At 41.3% G+C, this 15947-nt stretch overlaps 1 protein-coding gene across 5 annotated transcripts in view; it reads right to left on the reverse strand.

Annotated features, from left to right (window-relative positions):
• Positions 1-15947, reverse strand: part of CEP85L (centrosomal protein 85 like) — a 315053-nt gene that overhangs the window by 89880 nt on the left and 209226 nt on the right. For all 5 annotated transcript variants that reach the window (XM_043542848.1, XM_043542845.1, XM_027819166.3 and 2 more), the window contains 4 exons: positions 12758-12875; positions 9870-10046; positions 2972-3124; positions 1293-1447 (listed from right to left, as the gene is read on the reverse strand). In XM_043542848.1, coding sequence (XP_043398783.1) covers positions 1293-1447; positions 2972-3124; positions 9870-10046; positions 12758-12875 — 603 coding nt within the window. The remainder of the gene's footprint in view (positions 1-1292; positions 1448-2971; positions 3125-9869; positions 10047-12757; positions 12876-15947) is intronic.

A 15947-nucleotide genomic window follows, 5' to 3' on the forward strand; every position in this document is an offset into this window, starting at 1 on the left:
CATTAGTCAGAGCAGTCCTGGGGGTTGTTCTTACAGCAGCTTTACTCAATTTGCCTATGGGGTCCCTATGAGCTCCACTGCAGTCCAGAATTGCCCACAGTGCCAAGCACTATGGTCTGTCATTCCTGCCCCCTATGATGGGCAGCATAAAGCCACAAATCTCAGCCATTACACTGTTTACGCACCACAGGAATGTTCCCAGCCCCCTGCAGTTCATTTAAAGCCCCTATATGCTGCCAGAGCTTTCCCCCTCAGCAGCTCTCAAAAATAAGTGTATTTTATTACAGTGACAATCCTGTTTTCCAATATAGAAGCCAGAGATCATTTCAAATATTTGTAGGCTTTCAGGAAAGACAAAAACCACCACGGTAGATTACACGGGCACAAATAAAAGGGTGCATCAGCTGTAAGATGGAAACAATGTGCCCAGTGATCTGCCTGACTAGATGTCCCAACTGGCTAGCCTTTCATCAGTAACACACTTTTAGACTGCTACTGGCATGTACATTTAGGCAAGTGAGGGGCCCTGAACTAAAGTGACATCCACCCCAAATTATGAGAAATTATGCTTTCCATAACCTCTCTCTTTTGGCGGTCTTCATCACATAACTCCAATTGATATTTTTCCTTTTAAAATTATGCCTTTAAGTAGTATAAAGAATGTAACATACACCATAACAACATTGTCTCATTCAATCATCCATCTGGAATTTTTCCATGGAAATCTGCCCAATTTGTTCTTTTATGATTATGTAAGGCCAGCAATAGGGCACAAGCTGCAGTTAAATGTCCCTGTAAATATCCTCCCACTTCAGAACAAATACCTCCCCATTAGGACATGGATGCAGGATTTTTAAATCTTTGACCCTTTGACCCACGCTTAGCTTACCCCTCAACTAATTTCTTCTGAGCTTTCCTACAGTCCAGTACAGGCTTATTTATTAGTTTGGAATGCTGGGAGTCTCTGAACAATGCTCTTTTGCTGCACACGCTTATTCTACCCAACCCCCACCAGGCACTATTCCATGCTGCCAGCTCAGAAAGACACTGGTGAGAGTCAGCCCCTCCTCTGTTATCGTATCATTTGTAACATGATACAAAGGAAATCTCATCATATTTCCAGTACAGTGTCAATGACTTTTGTGTCACACTGTCACCCTCTGTGTGGTAATACGTTCCAGTGTGACACAAAAGTCATTGACACCGTACTGGAGTAAAGCTGCAAAGAATTCGGCAGCTTGAAACAACAAGCACGCTGAAACAGTCCCAGAGTATCAAGTAGGTATTCATACCTCTGCACTGTGGTGACCAGGTCTTTTTCTTTCTTTTTCTGACACATGAGTTGCAGCTCTTTCTCTCTACACTGTGTTCTAGTCTCTCCAAGCTTCTTCTCCAAATCGGTCACTGTTTCTTGGAGTTGCTTGTTCTTCTCTTCTAGAATATGCAGCTAAGACAATACATCCAAATAGTCAGATACTACAGGCCCCAGCTTTACACTTATCTTCTGAATATACTTTTAGCCTCGTTTTGACTGTTTCCAACTACAGTGCACTAAACTCTATTACAATTATCCTTGTTACAGTGTTAAAACACCTTTTAACACTTTAAATATTTGTCTTCTAATCAGGTGAGGAAAAAATGTGATCCACATTGCAATTCAGTAAAGAGGAATTGCAAAACAATCAATAATGGTGTGACACATGGCCAGAAAGGGTAAAGCATCTCGCAAGATAAATGACCTGAATTCAACCCTTTAGAAACATATTGGTAGATAATGTTTGTGTTTTTGCGTGTGTTTACGTATATATTGTTGGAGGTTAACAATGTAACCAAACTCTTCCTGTCTATGCTGTATTCTGTTAATTCAGAGATCAAAAGGAGATCTTAACATTTAAATGAAGTGTAAATATAGTGGCAGGTTTTAGAGTAGCAGCCGTGTTAGTCTGCATTCGCAAAAAGAACAGGAGGACTTGTGGCACCTTAGACACTAACAAATTTATTTGAGCATAAGCTTTCGTGAGTCTCTAAGGTGCCACAAGTACTCCCTTTCTTTTTGTAAATATAGTGATATCACTTTATTCATTTCTCTTTGAAATGTATAACAAATCATCTGCAAATGGTTGAAAATGGGCAATTGCCTTGTGTTAATCCATATAGCTAATTACTGGTGATGCTTAGGAAATATGTCTACTTCAAAGTCTCAGTGCTTGCCTATTGTTCACTTAAGAACGCTGAGCTGTCAAGAGAAGGCCTGGAACTGTATAAAAAAAACATTGGGTTATTATCCTTTTTATTTCAGATCTGCTTGATGCTTTACACAGAAGCTTGAGTCCTAAGTCTGAGATCTCCAGTCCCACCTGGATCACCCTGAATATGAACATTGGACTGTATCCTATGGACAGATTCTGAAAGAACTCTTTGCAACTACAAAGCTCACCATCTCTACTATAAAACTGATCTCAGAACTGTACTCATGTCTGTATGTATCTTTTAACCAATACTCACTCTTTTCTTTTTAAATACATTTTAGTTTAGTTAAGAAGAATTGGCTGTAAGCATGTATATGGGTAAGATCTGAAATATTCATTACCTTGGAAGTTAATTTGTCCAATCATTAGGGATTGGTATAACTTTCTTCTATGATGAATAAAATGTTCAGTAATCCTCATCATATCTGACTTGGGCATCTGGGTGGAAGCCCAAGGCTGGGTTGCTTTAAGGGAACTATGTTTTGGCTTCTGGGTAACCAGTAAGGTATTACAGAAGCTGTTTTGTGCTGGCTTGGTAAATCGAAGTATTGGAATATCCACCAGCTTTAGGGATTGTCTGCCCCATTCTTTACAGTTTGCCCTAATTGAATAACCTCAGTGTGGCTCCCCTGGGACCCCAGTCACAAATGCATGTCACAGAATATATTTATATCTGTAACTCTCCTTTTATGTATTATTAAAACCAGATACTTCTCCCTTACCTGCTTACTCTGCCTTTCTACATCATCCAGCGTTGGCAGGTCAGCCAGGTATTTTTCTAGGGTTTCAATTCGTCTCTGTTTGTCTTTATTTTGTTCAGACTCTTTCTGGCATTTCTTTTTCAGGCTATTTATGTATCTGTCTCTGGTTTTAAGCTAAAAGAGTAATAAGATTACATAATTTATTGTGGTAGAAAATAAACCAGTACAAGATAATGAAGAATCTATTTCCAAATTCTCAAAACTCAGCAGATCTTTAGAAACTACATTCTTAGCCAGAAGTAAAGGTTAGTTATTACAGAAAATTACACCAAAGAGTCACTTATTTTGCTTAAATCCAGTATCTCCTACCCAGAACAATTACCATCTTTAAATATTTGCGTTATATCAAACATATGTGAAGCTACAATTGTTTTACCTCAGTTTATATGACCCACTGCTTCAGAATTGAAAACATCCTTATTTAACACATTCTTTTTTTATGTCAATTACCCACAGTGTTAGGAAGTTTCTCACTCTTTTGGCTTGCTCTGTGTGCATGCCTGGTGGTCAGAGACATGAAAAATATTAGGAGTGGGAGAACTGGAACAAAATTACTGTGTGGACAGTCAACAGAGAGTCTGCATTTTGCTGCAAGTCTATGAGAGTCCTTGAAGAGAAAAAACACAGAGGCAGAGAATTCTTTCTTGGGATAATGCAAAGCCTGGTATGAGGCTACTGTAGAAGAGCTGTCTATGTGCTACTTTGTTCCTACTGCTATCCAGGCAGACAAGATTAGTGTACTTTTAGTGTAATATGTTTATTTACAAACATATTACACTAAGACAGTGGTCTCCAACTTTTTTATGCCCAAGATCACTTCTTGAATCTAAGGGCAACCCAGGATCTGCCCCGCCCCTTCCCCAAAGACCCGCCCTGTTCACTCCATCTACCCCCACCCCATCACTCGCTCTCCCCAACCCTCACTCACTTTCACCGGGCTGGGGTAGGAGGTCAGAAGGGGGCGCGGGCTCTGGGCTGAAGGGTTCGCAATGTGAGAGGGGGCTCTAGGCTGAGCCTGGGGAAGGGGGTTGGGGTGCAAGCTCTAGGAGGGAGTTTGGGTGCAGGAGGGGGCTCCGGGCCAGGGCAGAGTGTTGGGGTGCAGGATACAGGAGGGAGTTTGGGGTGTGAGCTCTGGGAGGGGGGCTCAGGGCTGGGGTGCAGCCTCCCGCCAGGCAGCACTTACCTCTGGCAGCTCCTGGTCGGCAGTGTAGCATGGCTGGGTGCTAAGGCAGACTCCCTGCCTACCCTGGCCCCACGCTGCTCCCGGAAGGGGCCAACGCACCCCTGCTGGGGGGTGGGGGCACGTGGCTCTGCATGCTGCCCCTCTCTGCAAGCACCACCCCCGCAGCTCTCCCAACCAATGGGGGCTGCGGGGAAGGTGCTTGCAGGCAAGGGTAGCGAGCAGAGGAAGACCCCTGCCCCTGTGGCCATGCTGGCCGCTTCCAGGAGTGGCGTGGGGCCGGGGTAGGGAGTCTGCCTTAGCGGCAGCCATGCTATGCCACTGGAGATCGTGATAGACTGGGAGATCCTCTAGGATCGACCAGTTGATCGCGACTGACCGCTTGGTGACCACTGCACTAAGAAAATACCCTCATACTATGCCACCAATTTTTCATCCAAATGGAAACCTCTCTGCAAGACCCTGAATTTTTGCTACTCAGCCAAGGGGCAACAGCTCTGTTTTTGTGTGTTTGAGTCATATAGCATCACACAACATAGCCACTTTGACTCCTAGTTCTTGAGCTTTTTTATTCTGTATAAATTGAGATAGCTTTCTTTGATCTGTGACACATTAGCCACTAGAGCATTCGGCCCTACTTAAAAACAACACAACCCAAAAACTTATAACACATACATGCTTCTGAGTTCTTGGGTAAATACTGTGTTTTGAAGCCATGTACACAACAAACTGCATGGCCTCAGATAGGGCAGTGGACTGGGGGTCAAGAGACTTGGTTCTATTCCTGCTTCTGCCACTGACCTGCTGTGTGGCACTGGGCAGTCACTTCACATCCCTGTGCCTGTTTCCCCTCCTGTCCTTTGTCTGTCTTGTTTTTCCGGCAGGGACCGTTTGTATGTGCTTGCCAAGCACAATGGAGTCCTGATTCATGTGGTGCCTAAAGGTAGTGCAGTGATAATAATACCTAGCTCTTAAACAGTGCTTTTCATCATTAGATCTCAAAGTGCTTTACAAAGGAAGTTACTATCATTAGGCCCATTTTACAGAGGGGCAAATGAGGCACAAAGGTCAAGTGACTTGTCCACGGTAACCCACCAGGCCAGTGGCAGAGCCAGGAACAGATCCCAGGTTTCCTGAGTCCAATGCTCTACCCACTACGCCAGTAACAGAGGTTTACTCATGATACTCTTCTTGAGTTACAAAATGTTATTTCAACTCTCATTTTATAATATACACACAATATAAATAGGTGGCCAGATAACATCTTCTCAAGACAGATGTCCTAAATGTTTTGTTTTGGATATTATTTTGTGCAACAGCTACAGGAATTAAAAAACAGCTTCAAATACATAACTATCAGGACTAAACCCAATAGGAATCTGAGCCAAAAAATTGACCTTGACACAGTCCAACAACTACATCAGAGGACATCACAATGAAATAGCAGCTTTGTTAAGGCTGACTTTCTACAGGAATCTTAATTCACCCTCAGCCTGCAAAATAATTTCTTTGCTATGTTTGATAGCCAAGATCAGTACGCATACACGCATTCCTGGCGCTTGCTTTATTAACAAGGACTTAAAAAAAAAAAAGACTGCTCAAAACCTGTCTTCAAACTCAGGATCTGATTTAATGAAAACTCTACCCATATTGCTCAGATCAACAGATTAGCAATTTACAGGATTAGAAACATGTGTCACTATGAATAAGTGTCAAATGTAACCCTTTAAAATATCAAATACAATTGGTGTTTCTGTGTCTAGTGCTGGAAACATTCATCTTGCTGAAAAACAAATGTTATGTGTGACACTGGCAATGTCAGAGTCTAATGATGGAGTCTATAAAAGTGCTTAGTAGCTGACAACATCGGAAAAGCTTTTTTAGGGACAATTTTCTAAACAAGTCAGGATCCTGGGGGCTACGGGAGGGCTATATACACATTCTGTGACGTTTTAAGATTACGGTAGTTTTGATATGAATCTCTTAATTATCAGGGCCTCAAAAACTAATACAGCATTCAGGCTGTTCTAAGGTATTTCTTACCAGATAAAACCCCAAAGTATTTGGAGATACATCCAAACCTATGACCTTCCAAAATGCCTTTGCTCCTCTGACATACTTCCTTTAGGGGATGCTGGGCTTGTGCTTTCTTCAGTGAGGTTTTGCACAACTGTTTGGCCCACTAAAATCCTCCTGCATTTTCAGGGACAGATATAATGGCCTTCTCCACATCTCCCTTTCCCTCTTGCACCCACAACCTGAGGTCCTCTCCTGCAATCACAGTCTGTAGCTTCTCTCCCTCTATTAGCTGGATTGTCAGCCACTGATATTCCCCTTCCTTCCATCTCCACATCCCCAGTGTCCTCTCCCCGCTTCCTTGAGAATTATTTTTCCTGTAAAGGTCGGCCCTCAAAAGTTAGTGTTAATTGTCAGTATTAAGGTGGCCCATGAAACCTTAATTTGGTCCTCTTGTATGCAGCAGGGGGAGAAGAGGTTTCCCTTACTAGTAGTTTGTTTCAATCCCCCACCCCTTGCCTTGGAATGGAGATCCCTTCCACAGCCTTTGGGGAGGAGGAATTCAACCAGAAATCACTTCAACACCTTTCTCAGTAACGATCAACTTTATCATCCCTAGATGAGCAAAATAATTTCCATACCCCCAGCATCAATCCCTCAGTCACTGATCAGGGGCACAAAGGTCATGCAGATAGGCTGCCTCCTAGACTTAGTCCCCAGTCTAGAGTTCAGACCGCATGTCAGCTGTGTCCCTACAGCAGCACATGCCCTTTCTGGCCCTGTATTCCCTCCTTTCTACGATTACAATCCCATCCTACTTTAATGCATTCATTTAATTACATGATCACATATTTTTTCCACAGGATCCTTGCCTCATTCAGTCCACAGGCTGGATAAGGCTTAGGGAATAAGTCATGGTTGTGTAGAGAATTAGGCTGCAGAGATTCTGCCCAACTCCCAGAACAGCCCAGAATCGGGAGCCGTCCTTGTCTTGCACTGTAATTTCTACGCTGCACCTCTCCGAGAGGAGGCAGCAGCTTTTCACTCATGGGTTTGGCATATTCACTCTGGAAGGCAGAATGAGTATATGAGACTTTAGAGTAACAGCCGTGTTAGTCTGTATTCGCAAAAAGAAAAGGAGTACTTGTGGCGCCTTAGAGACTAACCAATCCGATGAAGTGAGCTGTAGCTCACGAAAGCTCATGCTCAAATAAATTGGTTAGTCTCTAAGGTGCCACAAGTACTCCTTTTCTTTATATGAGACTTGTGTCTGCTGTATTAGACACAGCAGTTCTAGTGCCAAACTTTCCACGGTATTTTTTAAAAAAATATGTTCGTTTATTCACGTTAACAAGTGCTTCAAATCACATGAATTTTCAGACTGCTGAGGCACATGGATACCATTTTCCTTGAAAGCGACACCCTGAGCAAACTTAATTGACATGAGCTGAAAACAGTGTCAGCGACAGGTTTTAACTGGTTTCTGAATACCATTCAAACATTCAAGAGAGGTTCAGATCCATTCTGCTGACACTTATCAGCAATGGTAATTTTTCTATTGTAGACATGATTTAATGGAGTTTTGAAAATAAACTGAGTTGTCAGTTTCTGTGGCGCAGTGGTTCTCAAACTGGGGGTTGGGACCCCTCAGGGGGTCGCAAGCTGTCAACTTCCACCCCAACCCCACTTTGCCTCCAGCATTTATAATGGTGTTAAATATATTAAAAAGTGTTTTTAATTTATAAAGGGAGTTGCACTCAAAGGCTTGCTATGTGAAAGGGGTCACCAATAAAAAAGTTTGAAAACCACTGGTGTAGCGTATTTTAAGATGTATCCAGGATTGCTCAGAGGAGGCGATGTTCCTTCTAAGGGAACGTGCTCAACTGAAAGTAATAAAGAAACAAAAATTAAGATTTCAACACACTGTTACAAGCCTTTGTGCTTACAAACCTACCGCCTTCTTGACACCATGGAATTTTAACAGAAAATGTCCCTCTTTGGCTCCATTCGCCTTAGTAACCACAAAACCCATAATGAAGATGGGTGATTTTAGCACCAGGTCATATATGCTTGCAGGGAGCAAGCTTAATTAATATGGTGCTGAAAATGGCAGCTGGAACAGAGAAAGCCATCTACATTCGGGCTAACACCAATGAAGCTGCCTATAGTTTTCTCATCCCTCCAGGAGAGGCTAATGCTATCTTAGTGAGTTGTTTTTACTGCTCCCTCAGCCAGCATTCTCTCGCCCCTGTTCTGAATGTTCCACTTTAGGGAGTGTCAAATATAAAGGGAAGGGTAACCACCTTTCTGTATACAGTGCTATAAAATCCCTCCTGGCCAGAGGCAAAATCCTTTCACCTGTAAAGGGTTAAGAAGCTAAGGTAATCTCGCTGGCACCTGAAGCAAAATGACCAATGAGGGGACAAGATACTTTCAAATGTGGAGGGGGGAAAAAAGGCTTTTGTCTGACTGTGTGATACCTTTGCCGGGAACAGATCAAGGATGCAAGCCCTTCAACTTCTGTAAAGTTAGTAAGTAATCTAGCTAGAAAATGCGTTAGGTTTTATTTGTTTTGGCTTGTAAATTTGCTGTGCTGGAGGAAATGCGTTTTCCTGTTTTTGTGTCTCTTTCTAACTTAAGGTTTTGCCTAGAGGGATTCTCTATGTTTTGAATCTGACTGCCTGTAAGATTATCTTCCATTCTGATCTTACAGTGTTGTTCTCTTATCTTTTTTGTTCTTCTAATAAAGTTCTGTTTTTTAAGAATCTGACTGGGTTTTTTGGGTCTTAAAAATCTAAGGCTGATTTGTGCTCATCTTGTTTATTCTTAAGCCTCCCCAGGAAAGGGGGTGTAAGGGCTTGGGGGATATTTTGGGGAAAGAGGAACTCCAAGTGGTCCTTTGCCTGATTGTTTGTTAAATCACTTGGTGGTGGCAGCGTTTTACCTAATGCAAGGGCAAAGACTTTGTGCCTTGGGGAAGTTTTAACCTAAGCTGGTAGAAATAAGCTTAGGGGGTCTTTCATGCGGGTTCCCACATCTGTACCCTAGAGTTCAGAGTAGGGGAAGGAACCTTGACAGGGAGGACTAGCAACACAGGCATTTTTAAAAAAAGGTTTCCAGAGTTACATCCATATTAACAAGTTCCAATCCATGTGGCAGCCATGTTAAAAAACTGCTACAGGCTATGGTACCTGTGGCAGTATATAGCATCTGTTTGGCTATTATTATTTGTTACCTGTATTACAGTCACACCTAGGGCTTCACTGCAGTAGGCACTGAACACACATACAAATAGCAAGACTGCCCCTGTCCAAGAGGGTTTTTTTAAAATGAAAAACCAAAAGCCCTTTTCACCCTGGACAGGGAAATCATGCTGCCACTCTATTGACAGGATTGAAGTTTGGTACACTTCTACTGGGCATGAGTCACACTGTGATACTCCAGTTTCACGCAGTGCAGCGCCACTGAAATCAAGTAATTGCATAATACCATGTAACACTGGAACAAGTGGTGAATCAGGCCCGGCATGTTTAAATGCCATATTGTGGACTGGCTATAGACACCACAGGATAAATTAGAGCCTACACATTAGTTGCTTTCTACTTAAAAAGTTCTGATACACCAGGGCACAAAAGGTGAAATCTAAACATGAAAGCCACTTACTTTCTCTTCCATCTTCTTTTTCTCTTCACTGGATTTGTTTGAAATTTGCTTGAGAAACTCATTGAGTTGCATTTCCTTATTCTCAACTGATGCAAGCTTTTGCTCAAGCTCCTCACAGTGGGATACCGATCTTTCTGAAAACGGAGCTTGCAATGATGTGATCTCATATTGTGGATGCTTTAAAAACAAGAAAAAAAAGTATAGTTAAAGTACAGCTGACATTAGCTCTTCGAGAAAACCCTCTCACTTGGTAGATTTAAAAATACAGTGCCTGGCTTACAAAGAAAATGCACACATGCTACAACATGTTTACTGAGGAGAGGTGACACAGCACAAGCTACGAAAAATAACTGCACTGGTGTTCATTAGGCTACATCTACACTACAAGCCCAGTGACTCCCCTGCTCACGTACACATACTCATGCCAGCTCTCAGCAAGCTAGCACGGCTGTAAATAGCACAAACAGGGGAATCGCAACTTAAGCTCATAGGGAAGGCATACTCTTATACAACACCACGTTTTTTTGTACGCAGATAGAGTGGGACTTAATTTTCAGTCAATATCGGATGTCTGAGCTATTTATAAGCATCAAAAAATAAGCTAACCAATTTATTTGAGCATAAGCTTTCGTGACCTACAGCTCACTTCACTGGATGCAAGTGATGCATCCGATGAAGTGAGCTGTAGCTCACGAAAGCTTATGCTCAAATAAATTGGTTAGTCTCTAAGGTGCCACAAGTACTCCTTTTCTTTTTGCGAATACAGACTAACATGGCTGCTACTCTGAAACCTGTCAAAAAATAAGCTAATACACCATGAATTTCTGGAAGTTATACTTTGTGGAGCAGGAGAATATCTGAATTTGGCAATCAGACCTTAAAATGAAAAATTATGATGATCTCCATAACATGTTTAAAGGGACAAGGTCATGTCAAATTTGGCTCCAAATTTATGTTTTTCTTTTACAGAAGGCAAGACATCTGTAGTGTTTCCAACCCCAAACACTGCACTATAACCCAAAAAGCAAGCCAGACTACAAATGACTATGAACAAACCAAAATATTGCAATGGTGCTTACATCTTTAGAAGCTTTTTGAAAGAGGGTAAGCATGATTATCCCTATATTTCAGATGGAGAAACTGAGGTACAGAAAGGTGGAGTGACTTGCCCAAGATCACAGAAGTGGCAGAGCCAAGAACAGAACCTATGTTTCATATCTGCTGCTCTATCTACTGCACCAAGCTGCTTCCTCATTTCACAGGAGTGAAAATTACATTTCTGTTTTCACTGTCCATGGTGAGAGAAGCACAAAATGGAGCCAGGTAGCATGAGTGATGAAAAGTAAATTGCGTTTTTTTTAAAAAAAAATCTTTCCCTTTCCATAATCTACACTGGAATTTATGAGGCAATTTGATTTTGTTAAAAGACATGATTTTTGAGCTAACAACGTCCCTTTAACAAAACGGACAAAATATTCAGAATAATTTTTAAAATCTTTTCAAAGATTAAACTATGTATGAGGAATACAGTTAAGAAAAATAACTCCCAGGAATAGATGCTGAATAAACCAATTAAAGCAGAAATCCTCTGAGGCTTGATTTTAAAAATGCTATTAATTATGAAAAGCCTTCATTAACATTTTACATAAAGTTTATTATTTACATGATTATATATACAATTGTGTGCAACACCCTTTTGCTAAAAAAATAAATAAAACCAACCCAGAACATCCTTGCAGGTTTTGGGGTCACTGCCCCTTTCATGTAGAAAAAAAAGTCAATACTTTTTTCTTCAAACTCACATCCATCCAATCTCTAGTAGGTAACTATTTCAGTATAGAAAAGCATGTTTACAATTTTAAAATAATTTTACAAAATAAGGAGATTTTGCAAAAGTGCCTACAGCTGGGATTAAGCACCTAAATCCCTGAGGCACCTGAAAATCTTTCCCTAAATAATTAACAATGCATGGTGTTTCCATTTCAGTCAATACATTTGTTAGCTTACAGGCATGCTAAATTCTCTGCCCCAAAAAGCCAATGATCAGGCATTCAGATTCCTCTTTCTATGGGCTTATACATACACTGGGCCAGGTCTTCAGCTGGGGTACATCACTATAGCTCCAATGACATAACTGGAGTTATGCTTAAGTACATGAACTGAGGATCTGGTCCATTGATTGTAACAACAAAAAGGTTAAGGTGATACAGGATAGGAGAATATTTTGTCTACGCTTGCCATTGTCATTCCCCGCCCCAACCACCACCTTCCCTCTAGATGCATCTTTGGCTACTATCCCAGGTCCTATTTAAGTGTCCCTGCCAAATTTGTTGTCTTGTTCTGCCATGCAAAGTTACTCCATTGGTCCCTTGCTTGACCATCACAGCCCAGGCTTCTACATCTTTTCCATTTATTTTAAGGTGCTGAACTTCTGACACTATAGCGAACATTGTAATGTTACTTTTGTTCAACCTCTTCTTTTTTATATCTCTTCCTCATTTAACTTCATCTCTAACATTACCCTGCACCCTGTCTTAGAGATCCCTCTGCTGGCTGAATACTATGATGGCTCTAACCTCAGTCTTCACAACACACTTTTTTTTTTTCAGATTTCAAACACACACACAATAGTAAAATTAATGTTAAGCACAAAATTTACTTACTATAAAAATACTTAATTTAAACACTTCTGCAATTACTGGAGAAAAGGACATTTAACAGAACATTCTGAAATGGATGCAAAGTATGAGTATTAGGCATTATTACAGACAAACAATTTAAACAATTTTAGTTTTTGGCCTGCAGTGAACTGTGAACATGCCCTCAGGTATTTCTGATGCGTTCAGTTAATATATATTGAAATACCTAAACAAAGATAACCATTTTACCTGTAAATTAGTCACGTAAGATTCTTCACAATTCACAAGATGGCTCAGCCTGGCATGTTGAGCCCGTAATTCATTCTCCCGTATCTTCTGATGTAAACTGTTAATTTGTTGCTTCTGCCTGTAATACATAAAGTCAGATTACTTTGGGGGGTGGGGAGATGGAGAGAAAACCATGAATCTTGAAGATTTATATTTCATAACACTCTAGCAATAAAGACCAACCTTCAACTTACTTTGGGCATGTGAAACAGAAAACTATAGGCTCCACTTGGCCAAAGTTAGATGTTTCACCATAATGAATCTATAGTAACCCTGGGATTTCCCACAACAGCCTATCTGAAATTAATCCAGATTAGGGCCAGAACTGGAGTTCCACTAGGCCAGGGGTGGGCAAACTTTTTGGCCCGAGGGCCATATCGGGGTTGCGAAATGGTATGGAGGGCCGGGTAGGGAAGGCTGTGCCTCCCCAAACAGCCTGGCTCCCGTCCCCTATCTGACCCTTCCCACGTCCCGCCCCCCTTAGAACCCCCGACCCATCCAACCCCCCCTGCTCCTTGTCCCCTGACCTCCCGGAGCCCCACCCCCTATCCAACCATCCCCCCCTGCTCCCTGTCCCCTGACTGCCCCGACCCCATCCACACCCCCGGCCCCTGGCAGGCCCCTCAGGACCCACAACCCATCCAACCCCCCCCTTGTCCCCTGATCACCCCCTCCCGGGACCCCCGTCCCTAACTGCCCCCCGGGACCGCACCCCATCCAACCCCCTCTGCTCCCTGTCCCCCCATTCCTAGGACCCCACCCCCTATCCAACTTCTGCTAAGATACATGGTCACATATATTCCCCATAAAGCATATACAAAATGAGCTAAATTCAGCCTGGAGAATCCAGGTGGAACTCCTATGGAAGTGTGTCTTGAGACCACCATGAATTTGACAAATAGAGATGTCTTTTATACCAGGGGTTAGAAAAGGGGCAGGGCTACACCTGCTTTTGCTCCTCTGGTTGCATGTTATGCTTTTTTCACATAACTGAAATTTACACACCAACAGGGGGCAGAAGAAAGTTTAAAAGGAAAAGCCATGACCATAAAATAAGGATGGCAGTGTTTAACCTAAGGTCCTCCTTTTAGTTCCTTTTTCTGCTTACTATTTTCTCTTCTGACTACTTGACAAATGAGCTATAGTGCATTTAAGTTTACACAGCACTAGATATCAAAGTTGTACAAGTTAAACTACTTTATTGCTTGCACCAATCTTCCCACCAGTTTACACCAGAGGCATAAATTATACCACTATTTATAAAATAACTGGATTTGAACTACTATGGTTAGAGGGCCAAACACAACCCTGGATGTCAATTTACAAGTCGATGGAGTTACATCAGAGATACATATGGCCCAAGAAGTCCACTAATCTCTTTCCTCAGAGACAGGGCTTCCTATGGTCAACTACAATCAGCTTTGTCACACTGGCCGGTGAAAACCTTAAAGGGACACAGATACCTTGGTGGGACATTATTTAGAAACAATAAAAATTCTGCATCTCTCTCATTCTTTGTATTTCTCCTCCATTTTTTTCTCCCCTCCACCCTTTTTGTATTGTTCTGTGGTGTTTTTGGTTGGTTGGTTTTCTTTGGTTGGTTGATTGGTTTTGTTTTATTATACTAGAAGGGATTTGCTGGGGAACAGGATCATTGATTAAGTATTCATCTGTTCCTGCTGCTTATACATCATCTAAATTCACAAACCTATTTGTGACATCACAATTAAATTCTTTGGAGATTATATCCTGCGGTGAGTGGGGATAAACAGCAGGAGCAGATTAATTTCTAAGGAAAGAGATCCACCTTTGAGCAAAACAGCTTAAAAAAAACACCCATAAAAATTATAATCCATAACCAGAGTGGTTTCTAAACTGAATGTCTTCCAAATATTCCCAGGAGGCATCAAAAGCTTTTAATAAAAGTAAAACAGCAAGAAATGGAAAAAACATGAAAAGTTGGTTAGGGAAAGGAATCCTTGATTAGTTAGGTAAGGAGTCTCTGAGGCCAAATCATGGGAGAAAAAAAAAGTAAAACCACACACACAAAAGCCCACTTAGAGGGATTTTTTTTTAGCCAGGAAAATTCACCCAGCTGGCCATGAACAGACTGTGTCCCATTTATTCCACCTCAAAGAGGGATTTGCTGCTTAAAAAAAGGTAAATTTACGTGTCCCAAAAAATGTTTGTTGCATACGGTGTGGTACATATTATACATGTATTGGAATGTATGGAAAACATATAAGAAAGGCTTAACTGTACAGCATATTAAGACCATTCATTAAATATAATTCATAAGAATAAATACATTTCAAGATGTCCTATGATACAATGAAACAATATTTTTTTAGCCACTTCTCCTCCTCCTTCCCAGCCTATGTGGAAGGAATGAGCCCAGTTAAGAAGGAATGAGTAACACTGGAAAAAATAAATTTGCTCTAAAAGAGGGGGAATGCTACAATAAACAATTTCGATTTGGGTCTTTATGCACTATTGCATTTCAAATAATAGTAATAACAAGAGCTGCAAATCCTGGCATGGAGGGAGAGGATTTGAACGTAGAGAGTATGTGATCTTTACTCGAAAGAGACACACAACATTACGAAAGAGATGATGAGGTCTTCATAAATTCTGTTGTGTTCTTGGTCACAATCACAAAGGATGGGCAGAACCAAGTTCAGCAAACTCATTTAATATGAGACCTCTTAACCTGAGGTCAAAGTAGGACGATAAAAGGTGAACAGTCATTATTGTGCATACGTATTTAATTAGAACATTTTCACCAAGTCTGATTTAAATTATGTAAGTAACCATGACTCAACTGTTGAAGCAACTGCACTCTCCTATTCTTTTGGTTGATCATATCTCAACATTTGCTTTACATTTGCATTCCTGAACAGATACTAAACAGTTGAACTGAGCATTTAAAAATACCACTGAACTTCAAAATACATCACTTTTTTTTTTTTAAACCAATTCTCTTCCCACTAATCCCCAGAGGAAGATAAAATGAGCCAAATTAATCCCTGGTGTAAATGACTACAGTGGATTGAATTTGTCTCAATATTTTTCTGTTCAGCCTGCAAAGCGTAGTTAGAATTTATCTGCCATCCTAAAACCTTGTCAACGAAAGACATCAAGGAAAGGTTTT

This window comes from Chelonia mydas, chromosome 3, assembly GCF_015237465.2.
Source record: "Chelonia mydas isolate rCheMyd1 chromosome 3, rCheMyd1.pri.v2, whole genome shotgun sequence".
NCBI lineage: Eukaryota > Metazoa > Chordata > Testudines > Cheloniidae > Chelonia > Chelonia mydas.